This window comes from Thunnus thynnus, chromosome 13 (genome assembly GCF_963924715.1).
Source record: "Thunnus thynnus chromosome 13, fThuThy2.1, whole genome shotgun sequence".
NCBI classification, from domain to species: domain Eukaryota; kingdom Metazoa; phylum Chordata; class Actinopteri; order Scombriformes; family Scombridae; genus Thunnus; species Thunnus thynnus.
In genome coordinates, this window is record NC_089529.1 from 13,080,582 (window position 1) to 13,097,388 (window position 16,807).

General features: G+C 38.6%; 2 protein-coding genes across 13 annotated transcripts in view; both read right to left on the reverse strand.

The window, feature by feature from the left end:
• Positions 1 to 2,028: 2,028 nt before the first annotated feature.
• Positions 2,029 to 11,859, reverse strand: LOC137195581 (dixin-like). Of its 6 annotated transcripts, none has more exons than XM_067608067.1 (21): positions 11,631 to 11,859; positions 10,797 to 10,923; positions 9,695 to 9,820; positions 9,080 to 9,311; positions 8,696 to 8,797; positions 6,640 to 6,734; positions 6,427 to 6,530; positions 5,664 to 5,747; positions 5,306 to 5,359; positions 5,116 to 5,166; positions 4,906 to 5,010; positions 4,713 to 4,766; positions 4,523 to 4,594; positions 4,109 to 4,180; positions 3,951 to 4,016; positions 3,496 to 3,645; positions 3,073 to 3,130; positions 2,888 to 2,984; positions 2,509 to 2,617; positions 2,318 to 2,397; positions 2,029 to 2,231 (listed from the first exon to the last, which is right to left on the reverse strand). In XM_067608067.1, the coding sequence occupies exons 1-21, from the start codon at positions 11,691 to 11,693 to the stop codon at positions 2,222 to 2,224; spliced, it is 1,911 nt and encodes a 636-aa protein (XP_067464168.1). In that variant the 5' UTR covers positions 11,694 to 11,859; the 3' UTR covers positions 2,029 to 2,221. The 6 variants fall into 6 exon arrangements, with proteins under 6 accessions (XP_067464168.1, XP_067464169.1, XP_067464166.1 ...); XM_067608068.1 differs by having other exon boundaries at positions 6,640 to 6,728; positions 10,797 to 10,926; XM_067608065.1 differs by having other exon boundaries at positions 10,797 to 10,926.
• A 1,531-nt stretch (positions 11,860 to 13,390) lies between these two features.
• Positions 13,391 to 16,807, reverse strand: part of LOC137195582 (cilia- and flagella-associated protein 54-like) — a 74,608-nt gene continuing 71,191 nt past the window's right edge. For all 7 annotated transcript variants that reach the window (XM_067608073.1, XM_067608075.1, XM_067608074.1 and 4 more), the window contains exons 55-57: positions 16,206 to 16,352; positions 15,962 to 16,082; positions 13,391 to 14,115 (exon numbers count right to left, since the gene is read on the reverse strand). In XM_067608073.1, coding sequence (XP_067464174.1) covers positions 13,946 to 14,115; positions 15,962 to 16,082; positions 16,206 to 16,352 — 438 coding nt within the window. In that variant the 3' untranslated portion in view covers positions 13,391 to 13,945. The remainder of the gene's footprint in view (positions 14,116 to 15,961; positions 16,083 to 16,205; positions 16,353 to 16,807) is intronic.

Genomic DNA, 16,807 nt, shown 5'->3' on the forward strand with positions numbered 1-16,807 from the left:
AAACATATTTTTGACTTTAATGTTGGAAAAAATTCACACCGTTTGACTGTAAAATAGATATTCTGCTTGTTCCAGCTCTGAATTTAAAAACTGTATGTTTACACGTAATGTTTGTATGACTGCTGCCTTCCATCAAATAAATAATTCATCAGGTGTTGTGCATCATTTTATACACCATTCTCCCAAATTCAGCCTTACACCTTTTAGAAACTTTGGGATTTCACCTAGAATTTCAATTTAAAAAATTCATCCCATATGACATGCAAGAAAGACAAATATAAAAAAATATTTATCCTAATAGGCAACAGAGGGTTGCATTTTCCATCTGTGGCATAATATTAAAACATGTAGATGCATACAGTATACATTTTGAAAAATATTAATAAAAGTGTTACACTGACAGAAACTGTCAGTGTAACACTGACAGCTGCTCCTCCCCAACAGCTGTCACCCCCCCCCCCCCCCCCCCCCCATCACCTCTACACGCACAATACAACCTGAAACAATTACATCTTTTTAAAAACAAAACTCAGGTTTTATTCCACAATATCAGTCTTTCGAACAATCAACAAAGGCCATTTTTTATTTTTTTTAACATTGTTTGTAAAAAAAAAAAAAAAAAAATCAGCGAACATATCCTAAAGAAAATAACCATCTCACCAGTAACTTGTACATTTTACAGTTCAGGCAGTTATGGCATTCAAATGGGTCTTACTTTAAAAAAAAGACTGATGCATATTTCTATTGTCTTGTTAGAGAAGGCAAACACATTGATCCCAAATGGGAAGATAGAAGCACAGTGAAGGAAAAAGTGTGTGATAGCCAGTTTCAGTACAGACTGTCTAACTGTACAGATGTGTCTGCAGATATCTCAACACTGAGGGCATTTTACTGCATCACGTAATCAACTCCATTTTACTTTTACAGTTTTTCTAGCATTTAGGGGTCAAAGGTCCATCCTGAGTCCACATACATACATACACACACAAACCATAAATAGCGGGATGGTCCATTACTCCGGCTCAAAAGTCTGACATCCTTTAAATCTCATGTCAAATTCATCTCCACATCATCTTTTAAACAGGAGCAGAACCATTCTCACCTTATAAGAATCTTTCTTTAAACAAAAAACTCATAAACTTCAAATATTTAAGGATATGGTGAAAATACTTTACACAAATGTACAAAACAACTTCATAAAGTAAACAAAATAACAGTGCTTTTTTTTTTTTTATCTGCATTTCTATTCGCTAACAGCAGTTCAGTTGGAGCATGTTGGTGAACATGCATGCTGGTGTGCTACAGTCTGAGATTTAAACCAAAACCTGGGTCCTTTTTACTGAAACTCATCAGTCTAAAATACATTCAAGTGTTTTTTTTTTCTTTTTGCAATAGAACTTTCTGTTTGGACATCTTCACATGACCGTCGTCCTTCTTACTGCAATCATATATAACTAATACAAAACCTAATCATAGCGATAGTAGCTGGTATCTGATCAGTGTATTTTATCAGCAGTTGGACAGAATGAGGAGAAACTTTGTGCACCATTAAACAAAGTTAATGTTGTACAAAGTTGCTCTGATATTTTCTGTCCTTTTGTATTATAAAACAATAAAAATGATATTTTTCTAACCCAGCAAAATTATTTTCCTGTTCACTGCTATGGTAGATAATACTGTATATTCACTTTACATTCACAATCAATGACAATGTACAATACATATTTCTAACATGTAAAGTGGTGGGATTTGTTTTAAAGACAACACTGCTGCACAAGGAATGAAAAGTGATACCGAACACTTGAAAATGACTTTGTAATTATTTCCAGTTCCTCATACAAACCTCTGGCCTCAGCTAGAGGTGAAACAACACTACTGTTAATCAAACATTATGTTTCTGGCTGCTTTTGAGTCCAATTGAGATGCTAGAGTTACAGCCTGGCTATTATAAGCACATGATGGAAATAGCTTTCCTTTGTAAGGCACTGAGTTCTATGATATTACAAACATCAGTCACAGATTTACCAGTTTCATAGTGAGTAGGGTTTAATATCAGCTGATCAACCCAAATCTCTTGCTGACAAGTCTTACAGTATTTTTCTAATAAGTCGAATCTCAAAAAGTGTCCACTTGTGCCTCTGTTCTGAACAGCTGTCCTGATGTGCTTCTGGGATCAGGAGCAAAAGCAAAAAAAAAACGGTCATGACTCCTTTGCTTGAACCTACAATGGCCTAAAACATAAAATATAATAAGTTTATTACCACTGAGAGTCAGTTAAACAGAGAATAAAGAGAGAGATGCAGAATAAACTTGTTACCTTTCCTCACCACGGTCCTCCTCTACCCAGGCCACAATTTTACCTTCCCAGCCAGGAACAATTGCTCCATCCATGAATACCTGCTCACAGACATCAGGACATCTTATCTACATGTATGACTCCTCTAGTCTTACAGTATATTATAACAATATTCACATGCCATACGTATGTTTCTCCCAGCTTTCTCTTACCTCTTCCTTCACAGTGCCAAACTCAGGGTCCAGGGCCTTGAAGTGGTACCTGTAGTTTCCCTCTCGAGCTACAGCTGCCTTAACGTCCTTGAGAGTAACTTCACCAAGCCTGTATAATGTGTACAAAGAGACTTACTCACATTTGACTGTTAAAAATGTGACGTTTTATGTATTTTCTATTTTGTTATCCACCTTTGGCCTTAAACTAACCTAAAATGTTGGAATGATTAGCATTACTGCTGTGGCCAAACTTACTTTTTTTAGGGTGAATTAAGCAAAAAATAGTGACATCAATAAATGTTTCAGAGAGAAAATACCTCACACACACACCTCCTCTCTCTCACACACACACACACACACACACTCACTCAACACTAACCTCTTCGGTATATTGATCATGGAAGGTGTTGGGGATTTTCCAGTGAAATAAAGGATTTTAGTGGAGGCAGCTGAACTGCTGTGGGATTGGGAAACCTCTGTAATGAACAACAGAAATATAGTTAGTAAAAGCATAAATATTCTGTGCACATGTGTGGTTGATGGGTACAAGTTGTGACAACTTACTTGGCCAAGAGTCAGAGTCTGTGTGCTGACCTTTGCGTCTTGGAGATTTTCCTCTTCCCTGCAATATTTGGATAAATGTTGAATTTGGTTTACTTCCCTACAGTCTCTTGTGATTTTAGATCTCTACACTTTGTCACAAGTTAACCCTATCTAAGAAGACAAATCTGATTTTAAAGTGGCCAAAGGCTGATTATTTAACAAGTCAGCAGTTATTAATTCAATCTTTTGTCATAGCCCAAAGACTGATCTCAGTAACACAGCAGCCTCAACCATCAGTTCATGTGACACAACACAGCTTTGATCCACAAAAGAGCCCAAACATTAAAGTTGCTCCTTTTTTGTTCAGTTTGAAAAAAACAAAAAAACAAAACAAAAAAAAAACTGGTTTGTTAGACTCAGGTATGTTTATGCTCATATTTATACCTGGTGTGTATGCAGAACATGCAGTCTGTCGATGAGTGACACAATGCCCTGCTCCAGGGTGTCCAGTGTGTGGTGCTGCGGGTCGTGGTCTCTGAAGTTGTTCCTTAAACTCCTAAGTGCATCTCTGAGGAGCTGAACCTCCTCTGTCTGCTGGCGGAGCACAAACACAAAAAGCACATTTTATCGAGAACAGCTGTGTGCTTGTTATAACGTCATAAAATGTTATGCAGATGTTGATTTTGCGTGTGTTGAGCATAGAAAAGAACATGGTGTGAAGCAATCATGTTCTGTCCTATGTTACATCCCAAAGTTAGAATTGTGGTTCTAGTGTTTTATGTGGTCACGTTATAGTACAAAGCCTTTATACAGCACCTTCACACCATGTTAGCACCTTCACAAGTACAAAACTAGCAACAGACCTTCTGAACTGCCACATCAATAAAAACATGACTTACACTTGACACAGAAGGAGCTGGATTTCCAGAGTAAGAGTATCCATTGTTTTCTGTGCCAGTGGATATCTGAAAAAAAAAGAAAAAAGTATCAACTATGTAATGTATATCTTCATGAAACCTGAAACTCAAGATGGTATGTATTTTAGAAACAGTACTACCTGCTGCAGATCTCTATTCATCAGCTCCTGCAGCGTGTTGTTTTTATGCTCCACTTCTTTTTGCAATTCACTCTGCCAAAGAGACACACAATCAGACATGAAAACCAACACTAATATAAACCAGCTAGATCCTAACTCTTGTATAAAATATGTCGTGCTGATGCCTCAGACTTTTAAAATGACAAGAGAATTGAATTTTTGAGTGAAGGAGGAAATTAGTATATTTACACTTGTGCTTTAAGCATATTCTCCTGCGTCAAAGTAAGTTTTAGTATTAACTTGCAGATAAAAACTTAAAAATATAAAGGACATTTTAAAAAATATGTGTCAATGATTAACTTTTGGTCTCATATTTTCACACACCGCACTGAGCTGGACAAAACATTTTGAGCCCACTGTAGCCAGCTAACATACCTGTTGTTTTTGGCTTTCTTCAAGCTTGTGTTTGAGTTGCTGCAGTAGTCTGTCCTTCTGTCCTACGTCCTTCTGCACATTAAGGGGAAAAAAGAATAGGTAGGGTTCTTTTTTTTTTGTACAAACTCAATAAACAGATTTAAAGTTGCTGTATGTACTAAATTACAAGAGAGGAGTTGGAGTACGTTACCTTGCATTCACCCCACAGCCTGGTACATTCCTCCAGCTTCCACTGTAGCTCTGCCTACAGCACAACACATTTTCATTTAAGAGGGGAATCTGCATTACATACTCAGTGTTCTGAAGATTTTACTTTCACTTCAATAAAAACAGACTTTTATTTGAGATTTTAACTTGATTTCAAACGTTTGTATGTTTCGTACCTTCTGGTTGTTGAGTTCATCCTTAGTCATGCCGGCTCTGAGAAGCTCTTGCTTCATCTGCAGTATCGATGCCTCCTGAGTGCATAACCTCTGCTGCTGGGCCTCCTGAAGAAAGGCCCTCCTAGTCAATACCTTAGCCAGAAACTTTACTACAATACTACAGAATTACAATGATATTTAACTCAGTAATAAGGTCTGGCTGTGTCTTACCTTGACTCCCTGCAGGTTTCTCATCTCCTGCCTACAGCGCAACAGTTCCCTCTTAACCAAAAAGTAAGCAGTAGAATTAAATATTAATCAGTGTGCATCCAAGTTTATTCTACCAGTAATAAGACAAGTGTTGTCCTAAAAAGAGAAGAAAAAGAACATATTCTATACAGCTTGAAAAGAAAACAAATACCTTCAGCTCCTGAGCTTCTTCCATACTCTGGTCCAAACGACTGCGAATGACTACCTGGAGAGAGAGAGAGAGAGAGAGAGAGACAAAAAAGGGATGTGTGTGAGAAGTACAATGGACTGAGAAAGCAGAGAAACTGATACCCGTGTCACCCTCTGACACACACATAAGTGTGCACAAACACACATACCCGCGGTTAAGAAAAAGAAATGTGATCTGTGTTGGGACAGAAAGAGCTAGTGAAACACAGCAAAGAAGAGAGTGACACAAAAAAAAGAGAGAGAGAGGGAGCGGACAGAAAATGAAAATCAAGGTTCAAAAATAAAAATCTGGATGAAAAAATAAAAAGAGAGACTATTACCAGTTGCTGATCAGTGTTGCCTTGTTCCAAAGTTAAAGACACATCCTGCTCATCCTCAGGCAGCGAACCATGCAGTAGCAGAGCCTTAAAAACACAAAGGGCACAACATGTGACACCAGTTTGTACTTTGGAGTGAAGTAGACGTGCTCAGAAAAGCTCTGACCTGTTAAAGCAGCAGCGCGATTAATCATAAGCAGGGCATTCAAGAAGCTCAAATACAATATGTTGCTTTTTTAAATAAGTTACGGTATCCCACCAGATCCCACCTCCCTCTACACAGGTGCTGCAGCGAACAATCAGAAGGAGCAGAGCGACACAGACATGATCTTGCACCAGATTCCCACCCAAAAACACTACCAAGAGTGTTCTGGCCCAGTCAAGCCAGGGAACTGAACCCTGGTCTCTATGGTGGTGTAATATTGTATTTTCCCCTGTAGTATAATACAGACTTCAAAAGCACCTGAAGGCAGCTTTTACCAAACATACAAACATGAGAATAATTATGTCACTCAGTAAGTTACAATGTCAGTATTGGTGTTTTTCTGTTTATTTCCCAGCTTTACACCCCATATTTCCTTTGCTGCAAAGAAAATTGGACTTAATGGAGCTATATGAGAAAATACAAACCCTACACTCAGCAGCACTCTAATTTCAATACTGAAATCAACAAAAAGTCATACTGACATAAAAACTATAAAGCTACAATCTGTATACACGTAAAAATTATCATCAGAATCAAACTTAAACCTCAATATTCACGTACCTGTAGAGCTGACACCATTTTACGCGTCTCCTGCACCTCCTTCTCCAAAGTTTCACTGACAGAATCCTCCCACGCTGTCTCGGCTATAACATGAGATGACTCAGCTACATGCGGACACAAAATAACAAGTTAAACACATATCCAAATATAAAACTTGAGGTTTCAGTAATGAAACAGAATGCCGGTTTGCGGCGGGGGGGGGGCAGAGCTCACCGCTGCTCTCCTGTTGTTGGCGATCTTCCTGCTGTCTGTCTGAGTGGCTGCTGGGTGGAGCTCTTGGAGATGCCAGCGGACTGACTGAGCTGAGGCTCGAGGAGGACAAAACGCTGATTAATCTATTTATTCCAGAGGAGCGTGGGATTGTGTGCATGTACTCACTGTACTTCACATCAACATGCAGCGCAAATACAATATGTTATGTGCTACTATATACTACTCTACTTTTACCTGGCTGGATGACTTCTCAGTTTGTTGTATAATATATTTGTAGTAGTAAAGTACACTTTCAGTAATTTGTAAGTAGTAAACGGAGTAAAACTGTCATTCTGAAATGTGCCACTAAATGGAAATTGTTACACGCACAAGTGTGTATTTTGAGTGCTACTTTTGTTGAAATTCTGACTCATAATTGGACAGAAGGCTTGTAAAAGTGGAAAAAAGAAGGGGACAAAAGCAACGCATGATAATGACACATCATTTCTCAAATCCTAACTTGCCAAGAGAAACCCTTTTTTTGCCTAAATCGTTGCATGAAATTAAAACGTACAAACTACACAAGCACACACACACACACACACACACTCTACACTTAAATTTACACTCTATTCAAATTGGATTTCAGGGCTGTAAAATTGTTGTGGTTACAGTAAAAGAAACAGAAACTCACACCCACTTTCATAGGAATCCACACGCGCACACACACACACACACACACACTGCTGCATTGTCTGGTCTTACCATTTAATCTGCGTCCCCCCCATAGTGGGCTACAGGTGGTTTGAACTGTGCATAATATTTCCAAAGGAGACTGAGTTCCACCCTGCATGTGGCTCTCTGGCATCAGCATCTCAACAAACTCATGACAGTTTGTGATTTTCCTCACTCTGACAAACTCCGCCCCTCTCCCTCCAGCTACTGTATCTTAGTGTTACCATGGCAACAAGCACAGCAGACCCGATATATCGAGGCAGCATCAGGTTGTTATAGGTTCGGTTGAACCTCCGTCTGCAAACATCTTTACTACATCCTCATTCTATAAATAATCAATGCAGGTTTTCTCTTGCTATCAGTGCAAACACACATTTACACACACACACACGCACGCACACACGTCTGCACTCACATTAAAATACACAACCAACGGTCAAGGAGAACACCACAACATAACGTCAAGCCAGACATGTGATCGGAGAAGATAAAGACTGATTATTTCTTTTCTCTATCGTCTGCCTGTGTTTTGCCCGGGTGTCTGTAAACTACCACACACACATAAACGGCAGGGTGAAGTTTGGAGTACTAAAACCGGAGTCATGTGCTCTGTCAGGCAGTGAGATGCGGACACACATACACCAACACACAGATAAACCACAGAATGCAGTCCACTGTTCCCCAACTGTGGAAAACTAAGTGTTAAAGATGGCAGATAACCAGAGAACTTGCATAAAATTAACTGCTGTCAAAAGTTTGTACAAAGACTGAATTGAATTGAATCAACTGTAAAATATAAAAAGCAACAATTTATACCCATTGTCTTTAGGCTATTAAACTCTTTCATGACTTTAGGCCAGCAAAGTCAATAGCATCTTATATTTCTCTTTTAATCATTCATTCATGTCAACATGCTTTTAAATTTATTATTTAGTTTATTTATTAATAGAATATTTTTCGCCTACTATGTTGTATGTAAGTAGTTCCACCGTGACGATGTTACAGGAAATTTTACAACTGCTTTTTTGACATTATACAAGTGAATCAGGGAATAAGTGCTATCCTTGTCTTTCAGCAAGCAGGTTTCTATTTTTACATGTTGCATTCAAGAGCGCTTAGTTATCCACTTTTCTGCTGAAGATACCATGTCCACCTGAATCCCACCTGCCATACATACATTATGCACTATTGTGTCTCACAGCACACGATTCTGGCTATTTACAGCACATCAAGCGCATTTGCTGTGGACGAGTTTAGATTCTAACTGCAACATATGATGTTGAGTCGTGGCATGATGATTTAATTATTTTGAGAAACTTGAGCTTATTTAAAAGCAGATTACCTGTTCGACTGTGAATTGTCCTGCTCTTCTGGAGATCCTCTCTCATACTGTTCAACCAGTGCACGAACACACACACTCTTTTCCACATCCAACCCCCAACCACTGAAAGACGGCAGATAAAGCAGAATTGATGTATTTTACAATAAGGACTGGCATACAGTTTTGATAGCAAATATATAGAGATGAGCTTGATCTCCGCAGTTGAGATGGTATTTTATGCATGTGTCTTTGTCCAGCAGAGGCCAGCAAAGACTGCGCATGTATGTAATAAACGGTTGCTATGTTAGAAAACATTTGGGTATCAAAGAAAGATATTGACAAGGGTTTGTGTGTATGCGTATGATTATATTTACAGTCCATTAAGATTATTTGCAGCCAGCATACCTGTAGATGCGTGTAGCACTTGCAGGCTGTGAGGCATCATGTCGTGCTGACGCCAGTGCCGCGGCTGCACCTTGTGCTAGTGCAACAGTGGAGAGAGGGTTGTGGCTGGAAGAGCCTCTTGTTAAGCTCCTCCCAGTTCCAGAAGCAGCCCTGTGATTGGCTGAGGGTTTGAAGTGGGCAGCCAATGCCAGAATGATCCTCATTACTGATTTCAGATTGCCATCCACAATATCTGCAGAATAAAACACATGGTTCTCAGTAAAGAACTAAACATGTGCAGCATTTACAACATCCAGTATGTATATGAAATCTCAAGAGAGCAGTCCAATAAACAATTCTAATATAAGTAAAATTGTTTTTTTTTCTTTAGATAGCACAGAATCTACTGTGAAATACAGCCATTATGTACATGATCAACTTTTCCCTAATAAGTGAGACACTGCTCATGCACATGGAGAAATATGTATGTTACAATGTAAATGTGCTCAAAGCTTTAGGGTCGAAATCTTCTGACTACAATATAGGGTTAGCAAACAGAAAAGGTCAGGAACACCTGCTCTCAAAAGGAAGAGAAAGAGAGTGAGAAAAGACAAATTTAAATTTTCTGAGATTTACCTCTGGCGGATATGTGCGGCATGCGTATGTGCCTGGAGGAAATGAACTGCAAGACTTGCTCCACATTCTTCCTGCTTTCCTCTTTGTTTTGTGGAGACACGTACACTCCCTCAAGCACTTCCCCAGCTGCCAATTTGAAGGAGATTTGAGGGGGGGGAAGAAAAAATTAAAAGACAGGTTGGTTTGTACTGATCAGTGAAACGATATAATCTGGGCCAAAAACACCATCCAGTGGAGTGATGAGTAGCATGATATTTTCAAATTAAACTCATACTGCAGTATTGTGAGTGTTAAAAACTCAGGTAATTGGTTAGTTTAGTCTGTTTTTGGGAGTCACATAACTCTGAAAAGAATGAAAGTAAGTATTAAAGAGGGTTAAAATGCAGAACCTCAAAATATTCCATCTTCCTGTAAATAGCTGTTGCATTTTAAGGCTGATCTGTGCCTCTGCTGATCTCACTTTCAGTTAATTCTTACAAGGAATCCTTACAGCGGATTACCACAAACTGTCAGCTAGTTCCCAGTTTAATCCTAAAGATCAGGTCTTCTGGTTTCACAGTTCCTGGAACTTTTTGGTCGAAAAGAGGCTTAATCTGACATGTTGTGACTAATCAAGGCACAAGTTTTGGTTTTCTGCATTATGCTAAAGACTGAAATATTGTGGGTATCTGAGGGCATTTTTTAGGTATGTATAATATTTTTGAACAGAAATACTACTCCATATAGAAACAAATGCATACAACTGAGTGTGTTTTTGCATAAGTCTCAAAATAAAGATTGTGAAGCTTTACGTTTGTTTGTTTTTTCATTAGCGGTGCAATTTTAAAGGAAAAACTATACTCAAATAGTCCTCACTGAGAGTTGAAACATCATTAATAAGCATCTAAATAAGGGCTTAATGGTGAGCCACTTGTTAAAGTACAAATTGATGACATACTACAAAAAATGTATGCATGTATGCACAAACATGTATGCACCCATAAACTGAAACAAATTCAACCTTTTTTCCCTTATTCTTCCTCCACTATTACTACATGAAGCAGCTACTGTGTGGACTCAAAACCTTACACTGTGTCTGTGAGACATTTATGTGTGTATTTACCAACTATCTCTATGAGCTGTGTGAGCACCACTCCATCCTGCAGATCATGCCTGAGGTCAGTGATGGGCTTCAGCCCTGGTTTCCTCTTCAGCTGAGCGTTCACCCAGGAAACATAAGCTGCCAGCTGCTGCTGCAGACACACACAGACAGACAGCAGCTTAGAGTAGGGAAGACATGTTCATGAGGGGGCACAAAAGGCTGAGAGCACGACATAACAAACGAGCTCCTTTGTTTATTATGTTGGGACAAAGGGGCGGGGAGCGGGGTCGGCCTGCTGTCCCACTGCTTATTAAATGTTACTTTAGTTGTTAAGGTCACACATTTACGTTGTTGTTCAGCCCAGAGTTTGGAGTTTTAGCGCACCCCCCCGTGCATTTCTCACGCTTCACTACACCTTTCACCGGTCCCGTTCAGTCACGTGACAGCCCGTCGTCCGGGATACATTACAATGAACCCACCCAACGCAGGACACAACAGAGACTATTTCACTTGACGTTAAATATGTTTAACTCATGTATGCCCTTTGAAACTCATACAAAAGCTAGCTGACAACCATTAAACTTAACGTTATTGCTAGCGTTAACGAAAGCAACTAAAAATCATATCAGGTTATTGTTATTGGGTCCAAACTGCATTTTAACGTTAGCGAGTTAGCAAATATTATGTTAACGTTAGTTGGATAAACAGCAGAAATTCGTTGTTTTCACCTACAGTTGTTGCAGTTATAGTTTTTCTTTGTCTACGAGCTGGTTAGCAGATTTAAGTATCTTCCGCTTGCTAAATTACAGCGAACCTAACTGACGTTAACAGTTGGTAACGCTGGGTAACCGTTACCTCGTTGAAGCCTCCATGCAGAACCTCATCCAGCAAACTTCCTCTAGAAAGTGAGGCGATCATCTTTTAACTCGAATAGCTTCATCGCCTCTAATACTGCTCCCCTGAAACAACGGACAGACTCCCCGTTACTAAAGTACCGCTGTACTCCAGCAGACGTCAACGGACGGATGCTACCGTTATGTCTGCCGTGGACACCGGAGTCAAGTCACCGCATGGCAACAACATACAACACTTCCGGGTGCACTTTTCAGAATAGAATATGACAAACTGGTAGATGTATAAGTTATGCCTCCATTCAGAGTATTTGGCTCCTGCAGCTGACCTTTAAAGTATAGGTTCGTCTTTTTCGAAGTCTGCCCATACAGTCATTTTGTGCAAAAATCCATTTAAAAATTTATCTGCAGTTTATATGAGGCAGTCTGAGTTAGTCATATCAAGTGGATATCTGCCACATTTACAGTCTTCTTGCAACAAATTTCCTCTTTGTGTTTCCTCGGACTTCCTTCCAGTGTTTACCTGTTGAACTGCGGTGGAAGAATAGTAACAAAAAGAGGAACTTTGCCACTAAAACTGTAAAGCTGAAAGATATCTACTTGATCTGGCTCATGTAGATGACTGAGGCTTCATATTAGCTTTAGATAAACTTTTAAACACATTTTGCACAGTAGGAGGCTTGTGGATTTTGTCACCCATCACATACATTGTAAGTGAATTATGATTCTAATGGTCAGTATGAACAGGAGGAATGATTAGGGAAAGAAAAACCTGTTTCAATGTTCATTTGCACACCTTACTATTGTTTTAAGACAGACCTGATTGTGAAGATTGTGAACCCCTCCTTTAACAGCTATCTAATTTTCTGTCATTAAAAAGCAATCATTATGCTTCAGCTAAAATCCATAATCTAAATGTTAACAAAAATGTGGTCCCACTATCAAGATTAGCCTGATCTGTTTCACAGGTCCTTTATAACAAGGATTAACACTGGATAGCAGCTAAACCCCATTTCTTAATGTTTCTGATACTTTGAAAATGTAATAATCACCTGTCATTTATTGACAAGTGTCATTAAAAACCACTGATATAGGCTACAATGGATTTATGGAGGGTTAATATTGTTTGTATATGGCATTAAGTGTATTTTGCCTGGTAATTTGTAGCCTATTATTTTATTAATCTTTAATACCACCCATTTTTTTAAAAACCTGGTAAAGGTGCAAACATTTCTGAACCTGACAACTTGTCTGGGCTTCACTGTACAATGTCAATACCCACAAGATCAGTTTCCATTTAAATTTACTTTTTGGTCTTCAACATAAACATCATTTATGCCTTACTCTTGAGCATAACATATAGTTTCTCACTCAGTTGTATTATATGTGCAGGATTACTTATCTGACAAGAAAATGCTGGGAACCTGGACTTGAATAAAATCTCATTACTGTTACTAGAAGTAACTGTATTGTGATCATCATGCATATTATATTACAACTGTCCTGCATATTCATCTCTAAAGGTCTAAAACCTGCTGTTTGTCTTTTCAGTGTTGTTTAATTCCTGTGCTGCAGCCATTTTTTCCCTTGTTTCGTCCTCTGTTCAAGATCTCCAGTATGTTCACAGAGTTTTTTATTCATATAGTTTATCAGTTGAGATTGTTTTATATTGTTGATCACTAGATTTTATTTGAGTTTAAAATATACAAATTAAAGATGCCAAAGATTTCAAAGATACAGATAAAGGACCATTGTGCCCTGCAGTTCAAGAGGTATCTAAAGAGTTGTTTATTCCCAACTCCAACAGTTCTCTTTCTTGTCTCCATTTACTGCCGGGTGGCAGGAAACATACAATGAGATTGGAGAATGAAGAATGTGAAGATAAAAAAACTACATACATATACACATAAATAATCAACATCATATAGTACCTGAAAATATCCATAACATAACATATGCATTCTTTACATTAACATTGTTCAGTCTGTTAGCCATTGTAATAGCCTATTAACAAATACAGTACTTCAATTCTACACAACTCAAATAAGTTCATCATGAAATGTTTAATTGCACCAGGTTGCCCACAACATTTTCTTTTTCTCTTTAACGAAACAAAAAGAATCCCCCAGAAACAGAGACACAGACACATGTGGCCATATACCCAATTCAGCATCAAGCTACAGTACCAGTAAAAGTTTGGACACACCTTCTCATTCCCTTGAATGAGAAAGTGAGTCCAAACTTTTACTGTATATCTCTCAGTAGGCACAGCACTGACACCTTATAAGTGTCATTCTATTCTAGTTATCTCAAAGCGGCTTAGCATGGAAGGCTTGTAGGACCGGAGGTGTTTGATTTGCTCAGAGAGGGAATCGGTGCCTGAGAGTCTCTCTCAATCTGGCTGGACTGGAGTAATAGCTGCGTGGAAGTGGATTGTGATGACTGGGCAGAGACAAGCTTTTCCACGGCATTGAGATCCAGGATGTGACCTGCAGAAACAGTGCAAGATAGAGTAATGTGACAAGAACTGGATGTTTGCATGAATGCCCTGCAAATAGTTTAAAGCTGAGAAGCTGCTTTTCTAAGAGTAGAGCTGAGCCAATTAATAATTTATTAAAATAGTAAATTCACAGAAAATTAATCAGCAACAATCCTTATTGTTGATTAATTAATTTTCTAAATTAATTAAGTTTGTCAGATGAAACAACAGATGTGAAGATGTCATCTTGAGGTAATATGATATTTTACAGACAAACAATTATTAATTTAACTGAGAAAATAATTGTCAGATTAATTAAAAATTAAAAAGAACTGTTAGTTGCAGGGCTACAAAAGTGCAAAAGGATCACACAGGTCCTAAAATGGGTTTCATGTAAAATCCATATTTCAGTTATAGAGCTGGAGTCCACCTTCCATATGTTGGACAGAGTCCATTTGAGAGAAATGTTGAGATTTTGAATTTCAGACTGTGTTGTTTGGGTTGTGTTTTTAGCCACGCTAGCAGAGGGAGCTCTAGGGATGGTAGTGTCAGTCTGTCTGTCTACCACTTTGGTCCAGATTGAAATATCTATTACCTCTTATAACTATTGGATGGATTGCCATGAACCTCTGTACAGATATTCACAGTCTCCACGCACGGTTAAATATTTGCAAGTGTTCAACATTTAATTTAAGTCTTTTTAAGACATTTTAATACCACATTGAATGCAATTTAATACCTGTTTCAAGGTCATACTGGTCAAAGAATAACCTGGAAGTCATTCTCAGGAGACTTACAATTAAGTACAGGAGTTGATTCATATTTATGTCACAGTATTTCCCAGCCGTATATAAAAATAATTCCTAGTAATAACCAATTTAAGTTAGGTTAGATTTTTGCTCCAAAAACTCCACAGTTCCCTGCATGCATAACCATTCTTGCACCAGTCTCACTTGTATTTTATAAACGTATAACATCTCAAATACAAAAAATTAGTTATAAGTTATAAATAAGTTATAAATAATGTCACTGCTTATGGCAGGCAAAAAAAATATTCAAGACTTTTGTAAATGAAATGCAAGACTTTTTCTTTTCTTCTGAGGCCGTTTTTGAGGGAGCTTAATTCAGCACTTTTAAGACTTTAAAGGTGCAATGTGTAGAATTTAGCAGCATTTTATACATATAATATTCATAAGTATGTTTTAATTAGTGTGTAATCCCATGAAAATAAGAATCGTGTTTTCATCACCTTACAATGAGCCCTTTATATCCACATAGGGAGTGGTCCCCTTCAACGGAGCCTGCCATGTTACACCAACATGTTTCTACAGTAACCCAGAGTGGACAAACTAAACACTGGCTCCAGAGAGGGCCTTTCACGTTTTTTGCAAGTTTCGTGGCAATTGTAGGTTTTTATACACGCTTGGAAGGAGAGGGGTATTTAATTAGTTACAATCTGCAACCTCACCACTAGATGCCACTGAATCCTACATACTGGTCCTTTAAAAACCAGCAGATACTCAGAGATGAATCCTAATGACTTTGGTGACCCTCTTACTTTTCCTCTAGTGCCACAGGCAGGTCATCATTTGGACCTTGTCCAATATTTAAGTTTATGACCAAATTCTTGTGAAACTCATGAAATTCCCATCAGCTTCAGCTGTACTTTGTATTAAATGCTAATTGGTTAATGTTAGCATGCTAACATACTAAACTCATGGTGAACATGCCAAACATTACACCTGCTAAACATTGTGAGAATGTCAGCCTGTTTATGTTAACATGAGTAAAGCCAAAAAGAGCCACCAGCGTGGATGGCAAAAGCATTGTACAAAAGTGTCAAGTTCTTTATTTACAAATTCGCAAAGTGGTCTGATCCAGTATGTGGAGGTAAGGGAGGTATATGTTGCTAGGTCCAGGAGGAGAGAAATACATTTTTCCATCATCCAACACCACACTCTCACCAAAAACAGACAGCTGAAACAAATGGAGAAAGAGAAGTAGATGTTAATGTAAGTTTTACCTTCTTTTGAATACTGACTGGTACCAATATGTCTACAGTATGTGTGTATGAGTATGTTTGTTTCTGTGTATGTTTACCTGCTTCTGGAGTAGTTTCTGTGTCAGTTTTAGAAGTGTGGTACTTTGCTTTCCTCTCAGGTCGCTGAGCAGCAAAGTGGCCCGAGCCAGAGTCACACTGGACCCTGGTGGCATGCATGTCCGTCCTGAGAGCAGGCTCACTGCTTCCTACAGACATGCATACAAAAGCAACACAGCAGAAATTCAACACTGGTTACCTTAAATTATTGTTATGTCAACCAAAGTGATGGTCATATAACAACTTTGAGTAAAATTCTTGAGATCAAAATACTTAATAGTCTGCAGGTGTACAAGGACACACATGCACACACATGAAGCAATATATTACGAGTATATCTCATTCGGTTAACAGGTCCAACCCCACTCTCCCGAACCTGTCCCACAACATTTGAATAAGTGGGATTCAGCCTCCATTCGTTTTGAGAGGGACCTTCATGTTACATCAGATCTGCAGTTCAGTTCTGTTTGCCTGGGATATAAACTGCTCTGATGGAGTGCAGATTTACGTGAGACCACAGCAGGGGGTTTCTGGCCGTTTCCAGCAGTTGAGCTGAGAGAACCTTACCCTGGCAATTTATAAGCCGCTGCTGTCATGTTGTCCG